The 12449-nt window shown below is 38.1% G+C and overlaps 1 protein-coding gene across 1 annotated transcript in view; it reads right to left on the bottom strand.

Annotated features, from left to right (window-relative positions):
- slco3a1a (solute carrier organic anion transporter family member 3A1a) overlaps positions 1-12449 on the bottom strand; it is a 90293-nt gene that overhangs the window by 50418 nt on the left and 27426 nt on the right. Inside the window, exon 2 of the mRNA XM_053501180.1 lies at positions 4082-4538. Within this exon, the coding sequence (XP_053357155.1) occupies positions 4082-4538 (457 nt within the window). The remainder of the gene's footprint in view (positions 1-4081; positions 4539-12449) is intronic.

The following is a 12449-nucleotide window of genomic DNA, read 5'->3' as shown; positions in this document are numbered from 1 at the left end:
ACAAAGCACAATATAACTTAAAAATCCTACACATCCCATTTTTCATTAAATGGTAATATGATCTTTAGATCATATTAACATTTTCCTAATAAAAAGTTTGTATTATACGTTAATTAAAAATTCAAAAGGATTGTGTAAAAAAAACACTACTTTTACCTGGCAAAAACTAGCTCTGTTCTCAGCAACCTGTTTCACTACATGCTAATTTAAATGCTCATGACCTCTGCTGACCTAAGCCTGTTTTCTTCAGTCGTTTTTGGTTTGATTCAAGTACGGAACCTACGCGAAAGTTTGTAATATCGCCTGACAACGCAGAAATTAAAAGAATGGACATGCATCGACTCGATTTGTCTTTCTCATCACTGCATGGGCATGAATTAACGGGCTGTTGCGCTGCCGCGGGCAACAACAACATAAAGCGGAGAAGCTTACTGAGAGAGATACGGACGCGATGTGTTAACTGATGGGTTTACATGACTTCTTAATCTTCGACACACATCGTTATAAACCATCTAACGTAACAAAGGTAAGCATAATATAGTTTTCCGACTACCCACACAGTTTGCAACTAGACAATCACCTTAATGCATTGTTTCTTATAAACGGGCGATTAGGGATTATATAGAGACGGATGTACATAGAGAAGAAGCCATAACCATGTTCGAGAGTGTAAGTTAACTTACACTCCGCATTCATCGTGATTATCAGAAAAGGCGATCTGCAAAGAGTCATAGTAAAAGGAATTACACTCACCGAGCCTGGTGACGATGAAGCAGGAACACGAAGCGTTAGTACAGATCCATTTTTAGGAGCAGCTTCCTGCGTCCTCAGTGGCTCATATACCTAACCCTAGGTAGGTCCCCTAGGTCACTAACCCTAGGTAGTGAATGACGACTGCTGTGTTCGCTATTACACCCAACAACTGTACACAACACTCGCTTAGGCGACATTTTGCTCCAGCGTCGAAAAACAACGGCCGACAGCTTCTTCTCACTCGGGGCGGGTCTTTGCTAAAACACCAGTGTCAATCAACTAGCGTAGGAGCGGCCTCTTGTGGTTGTGGCATCACATCGACAGGCATTTGCGATTGGCCTGATTTCAGAAGGGGGATGTTACTGTAATAAACGAAAAGAAAACCACTGGGCGGCTCTTTATCATCGTAGAGTGGTTGTGTACCACTCTAACACACAGTTCAGTCCAAACAGCTTAAAAAAGTGCATGTAAGCCTGTATGACCCCTTTAAAATAAATAAATTTCTTTTATAAATAAAAGTGTCTTTCTCGTACTCTGCATGATGTTGGGGTGTCTTGATTTTAAGTGATGAATTAAACTTGAAGTGCTGTACGTTTTTGCAGATGCACCCCCTCTGGACAATTCAGCGGAACAGTCTCTGCAAACGGCCGTTTTTGCCTCTTTCTCTAACACTTTAAAATGCTTTCACACTGCTAACATGTTTGCTGCATAAAGCGTGCTCCTCTTACTCTACGCGGGTTACTATTTGATAGCGTCATTAAAAACGTCATTGTTCGGCAAAATTTATTCTGCCTTTTAAAAAAAAAGTTTTTTTTTTTACTTATAATTTCGGTTGCCGAACATTCGGTGCATCCCTAAGATGAACGGACAAAAATTTCACTATCTAGATGTGCAAAGCAAGTAGAGACATGCACCAAAAGCCTTGCAGCTGTAATTGCAGTGAAAAGTGGTTCTACAAATTATTGACTCAGAAGGCTAAATACAAATGCATGCCACACTTTTCAGATATTTCGAGTATATAATACAGGTCCTTTTAAAAAATTAGCATATTTTCTGTAATGTACTGATAAACATTAGACTTTCATATATTTTAGATTCATTACACACAACTGAAGTAGTTCAAGCCTTTTATTGTTTTAATATTGATGATTTTGGCATACAGCTCATGAAAACCCAAAAATTTGCATATCATGAAAAGGTTCTCTAAACGAGCTATTAACCTCATCATCTGAATCAACTAATTAACTCCAAACACCTGCAAAAGATTCCTGAGGCATTTAAAAACTCCCAGCCTGGTTCGTTACTCAAAACCGCAATCATGGGTAAGACTGCCGACCTGACTGCTGTCCAGAAGGCCATCATTGACACCCTCAAGCAAGAGGGTGAGACACAGAAAGAAATTTCTGAACAAATAGGCTGTTCCCAGAGTACTGTATCAAGGCACCTCAGTGGGAAGTCTGTGGGAAGGAAAAAGTATCGCAGAAAACGCTGCACAACGAGAAGAGGTAACCGGACCCTGAGGAAGATTGTGGAGAAGGACCGATTCCAGACCTTGGGGGACCTGTGGAAGCAGTGGACTGAGTCTGGAGTAGAAACATTCAGAGCCACCGTGTACAGGCGTGTGCAGGAAATGGCCTACAGGTGCCGCATTCCCCAGGTCAAGCCACTTTAACCAGAAACAGCGGCAGAAGCGCCTGACCTGGGCTACAGAGAAGCAGCAGTGGACTGAGCAACAGTGGTCCAAAGTACTTTTTTCGGATGAAAGCAAATTTTGCATGTTATTCGGAAATCAAGGTGCCAGAGTCTGGAGGAAGACTGGGGAGAGGAAAATGCCAAAATGCCTGAAATCCAGTGTCAAGTACCCACAGTCAGTGATGATCTGGGGTGCCATGTCAGCTGCTGGTGTTGGTCCACTGTGTTTTATCAAGGGCAGGGTCAATGCAGCTAACTATCAGGAGATTTTGGAGCACTTCATGCTTCCATCTGCTGAAAAGCTTTATGGAGATGTAGATTTCATTTTTCAGCACGACCTGGCACCTGCTCACAGTGCCAAAACCACTGGTAAATGGTTTACTGACCATGGTATTACTGTGCTCAATTGGCCTGCCAACTCTCCTGACCTGAACCCCATAGAGAATCTGTGGGATATTGTGAAGAGAAAGTTGAGAGACGCAAGACCCAACACTCTGGATGAGCTTAAGGCCGCTATCGAAGCATCCTGGGCCTCCATAACACCTCAGCAGTGCCACAGGCTGATTGCCTCCATGCCACGCCGCATTGAAGCAGTCATTTCTGCAAAAGGATTCCCGACCAAGTATTAAGTGCATAACTGAACATAATTATTTGAAGGTTGAGTTTTTGTATTAAAAACACATTACTTTTATTGGTCGGATGAAATATGCTAATTTTTTAAGATTATTGATTGAGAATTTTGAGTTTTCATGAGCTGTATGCCAAAATCATCAATATTAAAACAATAAAAGGCTTGAACTACTTCAGTTGTGTGTAATGAATCTAAAATATATGAAAGTCTAATGTTTATCAGTACATTACAGAAAATAATGAACTTTATCACAATATGCTAATTTTTTGAAAAGGACCTGTGTATCTGGTAAATATTTAAACCATTAATCATTTTCCTTCCACTCCACAATTATGGGCCACTTTGTGTTGATCTAGTACATAAAATACTTTCACGTCAGCGTTTTAACCTGACAAAATGTGGGAAAGTTCAAGGGGTATGAATAGTTTTGCACAATAACACTGTTGCTGACACACACCTTATACCATTTCATACACCATGCTCATTCATTTTAATTATATTTTATTTTGAAAATTATTTTCCTGCTTAAATTTTTATTTTATTGCAAGTTTATCCTTCGTTTAATTGTATTTTTCTAAGATAATATTTTTATTTGTAGGGTAATATTTCTATTATTAGGTCAGTAACATAAGGGATTTTACTGCATAGGGTTGTGTATGTGACAATTTTTATTTGTCTAGACATTATATTTCTAGACATTTCACTAACCTCACCAGGACAATTTGATCTATAAAACAGCTTTAAAATTTTTTTACCGCTAACATAAAAAAATAATAAAAATAATGTATGCATACAGAGGTGGGATCAGCTTTGCTAATTACCTTCCTGCTAATTATTTTCTTAAACACTGTTTCTCACTGTTCTCATTGTTTCATGTCTAAACAACAGCATGTCATTTTACACTTGCCTCAACAAAATCTTAACTGAAGCATTACCACACAACAATTATTTGCCTAATTTACCAATTGTAGCACAAGTAGGAAAGAAAACAAAAAAGAGGCTCACCAATATAAAGTGAAGAGTCTTTCTTCCTTACATGGTCATCTATATAGGACACTCCCAGAGGCTGTACAGGCGTTGCTCCAATTCCAAGGAGCACTTGGGCGCCAATGAGCAGTAGGTACATCATGTTTGTGTTTGATTTTTTGCTGCATAGACCACCGTCATCCACATCTCTCCTTGACAGATTTGAGCACATGTCCCTTCCTGACTCCTTCATCCACACTTCAGTGCTTTTGTACTCATACTGGTTGGTGAGGAATTCAGGCAGTGCAGACAGCAGTGCTCCTAGTGCCATGATAATTCCACCACAGCCAATCAGACGTGGTCGGTGAGCCCTAGCACCAAAATAGCTAACAAACAGGATAAGTGCCAAGTTGCCAATCTCAAAGCTGCTGGCAATAACACCCACATCAGCACTCTGCAGGTTAAACCGGCGCTCCAGCGTAGTTAAAACACTCACCTGTAATATGAAAATAAAAAAGTTTTAGATTAACAGTAAGAAAGAAATCTTTACATAATAAACATATAATAAAGTTTTTTTTTTTCACTTGCCACAGTCCAAAAACTCACAGTAAAAACAACAAAATTAAACGTTTAAATGTCAAATCAGATTACGTTAGGAGAACAAATTTTCTTATTGTTTGCCAGAAAAGTTCCTTGTTTGTATGTGTCTAAATTGTACTGCTTTTATTACCGTTTATATTAAAAAATGAACAGAAATACTGTTGAGATAAGAAATATATCTTTACTAATGATGATGCAGAAAAATGATAATATAAAATAATTAGTTCATGCTTTTATCACTCCTATGTTGAATTATTGTAACGTCTTGCTGTCTGGTTGTTCAACTAGGTGCATAAACAAGCTCTAGTTAGTCCAGAATGTAGCAGCAAGTCCTGACTAGAACCAGAAGATATGAGCACATCACCCTTATCTTATTGTCAATGCATTGGCTCCCTTTAAAATTTCGCATCGATTTTAAAATACTACTTTTACCATATAAAGCCTCAAAGATCTCGCACTGCATTATCTGAGGGAACTGCTAGTGTCGACCCGCCACGCCCACTTCGATCAAAGGATATAAAGTAATGAAATAGCTTTCCTATTAATGTTCGGGACTCAGACACAGTCTCAGTGTTTAAGTCTAGGCTGAAAACCTATTTATTTAGCCAAGCATTTTTGTAAATAGATTTGCCTTAGGTAAAGGAGCAGATATGGTAGATGCCCTGTGTGGTCTCCCTGGGATGCGTGTGGTGACTGGGGACGGGTCTACTTTACCGTGAAGATGGTCCTGGGAATTAGCAAAAATCTTAAGTAAACCTTTTTATGTTGTCATTATGGGGTGCTGTGTGTAGAATACTGAGGAAAAAAATTAATTTAATCCATTTTAGAATAAGGCTGTAACATAAAATGTGGAAAAAGTGATGCGCTGTAGATTGAAAAATCTGTGATGAATGGCGAGCTCAGTGTAAAGGACCAGAGAGTGAGGTATGTAAGGAAAGAACAAACTGAGAATACAGCTAATAAGTGCCTGTGTGTGCGTGTGACAGAGACAGACAGACAGACCGACCGATAAGATAAAGATAGAACAAAGAGATCATTGTAGTGATGCAAAGCATTTGTTTGGTAGCTCTCAGTGAATAGCAACAATAAAGAAAATGTAAGAATAAAAAAAATGAACAAAAAAATTATTTCACTATTTTATATATTAATAATACAATTAGGGCTGCACGATTTTTGACGAAATGTGAATCACAATCTTTCTCCACGAGAATTAAGATCGCGATTCTCTCACACAATTTTCTCTCTGTTTTTTTTTCTTCCAACAAAAAACATTAATTGCACTTGAGAAAAAAAAAAAAGTGTTGTCTGCACAGGACTTTCAACTCTCTTGTATTAAAATAAGTCACCTTTCCCATCTGAAGGTAAATAAAGTGAAAAGTTGTTAAACATAAATAGAATATTAACAATAATAAAACACCTCCAAAACACCCCAAGGTCGCTCAATAATATTTAGATCTGGTGACTCTGCAGGTTATAGGAGATGGTCAACTTCACGGTTATTTAATTAGATTTGCTGTCACCAGTCTTGGTGTGTATTGGTGCATTATTATCCAACAAAAATAAAAAATCTGAACCAGAGATATTGATATTTATTGTATAATAATAAGTCAAAAAAACAAACATTGGTTAAATGTTGTTTGGATAGACGATCAAGTTCACTAGCTGATAATTTTATTTGTACAAAGAATAAACTGTTATATAGCCTATCTTTGTTCAAAACATTCAAAAATACATCAAACTTTAAAGTTAGAAATAACTAGTAAAATAGACTTTCAGAATAAAACTTTACAATAACTCAAAAAAGAAGCACTAAAAATGCTGTGTTGTTTCTGTAAACACATCCTTGGGTGGTTTATGCTGGGTCAAAATTCTGGGTTATTTCGGGTACTTTAAACACAGTGTTGTGTTGCTCATGTTGAGTCATATGAGATGTAGTGAGTCATTTACAAATCAACACCTGGTTGGGTTATTTTGACCCAACAACTGGTTTATTCTTTATTTTCTGGTTTCTCCAAACGGCAGCCTGCAAAATGTTTAAAATAATTACTGTTATTGTGTCACAAGTGTGGTTTTCGGAGATTTGTGCTCCTGGTGCTCTGCGCATAATACCGGCCCAATGCAGCCTCGGAAAGAATTTCTTAACGTGGGCTATTGTTTACTTACGATATTTGTTAATTTAATTTAAATGAGGTTTGGCCTGTGGATTTGTTATCTGTAACGGGTTCGAGCCAATTTGCACGGGCGGCACCATGAAGCACAGACATGAGGTGAGGTCTTACGGGAAAAAGGATAATTTATTTAGGTAAAATAGGGAAGAAAAGGGTTAAAGAAGGGAGGATGGAAAGAAAGGGGAAGGGATAAGGTGTACGTGCAGATCTGGGGGCTGTGCCATGCTGGCATGCGGGCAGACAGCTGGCGAAAGGTGGCGGTGGGCAGAGTGGCAGAACGGAGCGGGAGCACGAGAATTAAAGGGCGGAATTCCAGTGTCCTGTTTAAAGTCCTTGGGGTGCGTCACATCGCCCCTCTTGCATGACACTCTGTCCTGCTCCACCGCATCACGTACTTCCCGGGCTCAACTCCGCGCCCTGCTTTTATAATGCGGAGCCCAAGATCCTAACGTTAATTATCGCCCGAATAGGCAGCTCTGTCCCATTACATACCGCCTACGGAGCCTATGGAGTGAGCGAGGAGCGATAGTAGATTTGGGCGCACGGCCATCACAGGCGCACGCCGTGACATATCGTGATCCTCATCTTTAACCTCCTATGTAGTCTTATCAGCGCTCAGTCGCACGCATAAAGTAAAAAAAAAATGCGTTGGGGAAAAAACAGCAAGGAGACTGACTCTGACCATTTTAATAATTCACGTATACATGGCGTTTCGGTTCATTTTCTGACGCGCTCAAGTTCACCGAAAACAATACAGAATAGCGTTTGCTTTAATTATTTTACAAAATCATAAAGTTTTTTTTGTCATTGTGACGCCTAAAAATAGATACAAAATTATTTTATATAGTCTAAATAAAAATGCTTTTCTAAACGTGGGCTATTGTTTATCTCCTCCCCGTTAATATCCTACAAAGTCTAATCATCGCTCAACCGCACGCATAAAGTTTTCCAGAGCGCGGAGGAATTTTGTTGTAATATTTAATAATATTTATGCGGTATAATCAGGGGCTCTTATTCCTATTTATCCTGGGATGTTGTTCTTTTAGTGTTATTGTGTTTGCTTTACAATGGCAGACAACATTCAAATGCAAATGATTGACCCTCCCCAGGTGTGAATCAGCTGTCCTCACCTATACAGAGAAACTGAAATGCACCTCTCCCCACTTTAAGACCTGGATTCTGAAGACCTGCAGGTATTCGGGCCCCTTTTTAAATTTGTGCAAATTTCATCTTCTGAATTCTAGATTCTAAAATTGACATTATTACTATTTTATTGGAATAGAAGAAATGAAGATTTTCCTTATCATAACAAATAATATTGGTTGTAATCACTCTATACACAATAATTTTCTTTGGTATTTTTATAAAATAATAATAAAAAAATATTCCATTTATATTTTCCATCTTTAAAATAGCATAAAAAGCACAGGTTGTGTAAAGAGTGAATAAGAACAATACAAATCATGTTATGATGAGGAAACTTCCTATCTCTTCCATTCCAACCAATGGAATTCGCTTTTAAATTAAATTTTAGAATCCGTAGAAGCTGAGTGGTCCGAGCACAACCTCTCACGGGGGCGCTTTTCTCTGAATACGCCATGTTCGCAGGGGTGGGGCTAAGAAACGCACATCTCGGTTTATTCATTTTACCCCCTTTTATTTGGGGTAAAGTGACTGATGTACCTAACTTTTTTCAGCAAAGCCTATGTTTTACTAAATAATCCACGACTTTTCATGAGTATGTAAAACCTCGACACCTCTCTCACACACACACACACACCAGATCAAATCGTCATCAGAACGTCCTTCCCTCAAACAGCGCAGCAATGAGCATTTCCTTACATCTAAATCACTGATCAATAGCTAATAATACATACATTTAAACAATTTATTCATACCTGTATTACATGGAAAGTTACAGGCTTGTTAGTGAATGATTTACTCCGATAAAGAGCCGTATAAGAACTGTGGCAGCGGGAACACCTAAAAATAAATGCAGGATTATTTTTTATAGTCTAAATAAAAATGCTTTTATAAATGTGGGCTATTGTTATCTACTTAATATTTGTTAATGTAGTTTAAATTAGGTTTGGGCTCGGGGCGTTGAGCGCCGTGAGCCTGCTCTTTAATTTACGTAGTCTAATCGGCGCTCAACCGCACGCATAAAGTTTTCCAAAGCGCACAGGCTGAAGTAGACTAATGATTGTGAATGCGTTGGGAAAAACAGCAATGAAACTCACTCTGACCATTTTAATAATTAATTGATAAGTTAGTGATTTCTTTGGTTTCAGCTGTGCTGATGGTGATCATGTCATTTTGTCGACTCCGCACCAGTGGACGTGCCTATAGTTCACTTTTCATATGAATTACATAATCTAATAATTTGTTTTTCATTATTTCATATAAAAGCAGATATTTCGCTTTCTATAAGTATATATTTTTTACGTCTGTGAGGTTCGGTTCATTTTCTGACGCGCTCAAGTTCACTGAAAAACAATACAGAACAGAACAGTGCACCCTGTTTACTTTAATTATTTAACAAAATCATAACGTTTTTCGTCATAGTGAGTGCACCTAAATAAAAGTAGAGTCTTATAAAGGCTGTGTAGCTTATATAGTTTTACTATATAGTTTTTGTACATTAATCTGACAGTGTTTTAATTTTATGGTCGTTTAGTTTCATTTATTTCAGTTAATAAATCTACTACAAATTTAAAAAACACAAAATATAAGATGACACAAGACCCTACACGTGTAGCTTTTCTAATTACACATAAAATCTAAGCGCTTAGTGTGTTAATGTTTACATTGCTTCAATTCGATCCTGAAAATATTTAATTCAATTTAAATTATAAATTTGTACTGTAATGTTACTACTGTGATTATGAATTCGTTTAATTACAATGTTTCACTTGATTTTATCTGCAACTACAAGCGGCTCTAGACGAGCTGTGGCTCATTAAGCCTGGAGAGAACGACCTGATGCCTGAGGCGTCAGTCTATAGTTATATAGCGCCACTCAGTGGTAAGCGCCAGCAAACTTTACAGATAAAAAAAAAGATTAAATTTACAGATTTAAAATCAATTGTTGTCAAATAGTTTCTTGCTGAATCTTAACACACTTCCAGTATACTCCTCTGTATCTTTTTCTCTCGTCTCAGAGTCTCTGTGTAACAGTTAGAATCAATGATGGGCGGTGCCCAACATCACGTCTCACCGCAAGTCAAACCGCGTAGTTTAGATAAAGGTGGTAAGTGAGCGCTTAAGTAAACAAAAATAAAATCAGGGTGCAAAACAGTTTTTGGCATCAAAATAAGAGCATACTATCCCCAACTCCGGATTACTGGTTAGCATGTTTAGCTCAACTTGCTTGTTACACATCACAATAGCGGAATGCCATAAACTAGGAAGAGAGATGAAAAGTGATTGAGTTGTATATCAATCATTTACTAATCTCTGGCCTGATTTGTAATTTAATAGTGTTTTGCGTTTTACTGAGTAAAACCAGTGACCTTGACTGATACAACAATCTGGGACTGTATAAATAAGTGAACTCGTGAATGTTGCGTGATCTGAATGCAGGGAAATACACGCAAGTAAATCGCCATCATTCATAAATAATCGCCTGAATGTATGAATCGAGATTGTGATATTTTTTCCGATTAATCGTGCAGCTCTAAAGCCCGCCCAAGCACCCTGTGCCATCGTCACCTCAATGCTCCAGAAAGACAATGGGAACATACCAATACCAAATAACTGACTTTCTGTTGAGTTGAGCTCATGACATGCAATATAAAAAGTAGTTCAGCTCAATTAGCTCTAAATGTGTACCGGGTTTTGCATGCATACGTGCAAGTATGTATGAGCTACACAGCAAAATCTCAAGTGGCTTGGGGCCCAGACTCTCAGGCATCCTGATGGCAGCAGATTTCAACCTGTCTGCCAATTTTCATGAGTTTTTGAGCGTGTTAAAACCGCCCAAAAGCCCCAAAAGTTTGTAAAAAAGTAATAATCCCTAAGAAAAACAAGTTTTTTTTGTGTTTTCAAGGATGTTTAGACCTACAAAAATCCATTTCCACCCTACACTTGTAGGAATCAACATGCCACCCCAAAGTGCGCGATCAATCCATCATATTCCAGAACTCCTCTCCCAGCCAAATGATACCATCCTGCTAAACCTTAACTCATCTACGACACAAAGCAGCGCCTGTGAAACGGAGCAGTAAGAAACCCAATAAGGCAAAGGAAACCACGTCAGCACCAGATTGCTAGGGTTAACCTCGACCATAACAGTGTAAATCGGCAATCCGATAAACAAAGGGGACAGTTTTAAAGCTTCATTCCAAGTTGGGGGGGACGACCAAGTCACTCCACTGACACTCTCGTTGACCCCAGGACACTCTCGTTTTTTCTCTTTTTTCCTCAGGAACAAAGAGACTATACTTTTATAAGAACAATCATTTAAAGTGTCAAATATATATAGGGCAAATATATAGTATGCTTTAAGTCTGAGTGTTGTGCTTGACATGCTCATTATAATCTAGGAAGTGCAATCCACATTTACAACCTCTTTTTGCAGATATGCGTATAAATGTGTATGCAAGATATGGGATGTTTAGTATTGAACACAAACTTTTTGTTTTATTTGAAGAACATTGGGGTGTATGAAAAGTTAGTAGCATGAAAAGAGCTCATGCAAATACACTTTATAAAAGTATTAAAACTTTAGCAGGATGTTCCTGCCTGTGACATACCAAGCATCAAGCTAATGTATGCAAGAAAAAGTAACTGTGCAGGGCATGGCTAAGTCGTGCAACAACAATTTGATTGGCACAACCATCCGTGGAATGGTCCGAACAGGTGAAAACAGGAGAAAGAGATGCGTGTGTGTGTGTGTGAGTGTGAGAGAAAGAGACACGTGTGGGTGTGTAAGTCTGTGTGTGACACATTTGCGATGTGTGTGTGTGACAAGTGAATGTGTTTGTGCACGTTTGCGTGGTACAGGTGGTACTCAAGCGGTATTCCGGTTTTACCGCCACGCCTCACGGCGGAGGCATTTGGGTTTGTGCGTTTGCTGGCGTTCACCGCTGAGTGGCGCAATATAACTATAGACTGACGCCTCAAGCATCAGTTCATTCTCTTAAGGATTAATGAGCCATAGGCTCCTTTAGAGCTGCACGTAGTGGCAGATAAAATCAAGTGAATTATTGTAGTTAAACAAATTCATAATCACAGTACTAAAATTACAGTACAAATTTAGAATTTAAATTAAATCTTATTATGATCGAATTTAAGCAAAGTTAACATTAACACAATAAGTTTTTAGATTTTATCATGTGTAATTAGAAAAGCTATGTGTGTACGTTTTTTTTGTAGTAGATTTATTAACTGAAATAAACGAAAATAAATGACCATAAAAATTCAAACGTTGTCAGGACGTGCTACTGCGTCAGCAGATGTCGATGTGTTTTTGTGTTTTTATAAGAATTAAATGCAGTAGTATGTTCTTGTATGTTCTTTAATAAAAATAAAAACACTGGCAAAACCTTATCAAATACAAGTGAAACATTACACAAATTTACAACCACAGTACTAAAATTACAGTACAAATTTAAAATTTAAATTAAATATAGGCGTTT

The sequence above is a fragment of the Clarias gariepinus genome, chromosome 7 (assembly GCF_024256425.1).
Source record: "Clarias gariepinus isolate MV-2021 ecotype Netherlands chromosome 7, CGAR_prim_01v2, whole genome shotgun sequence".
NCBI lineage: Eukaryota > Metazoa > Chordata > Actinopteri > Siluriformes > Clariidae > Clarias > Clarias gariepinus.
Note: the sequence above shows the minus strand (reverse complement) of the source record. Positions and strands in the feature narration are given on the sequence as shown.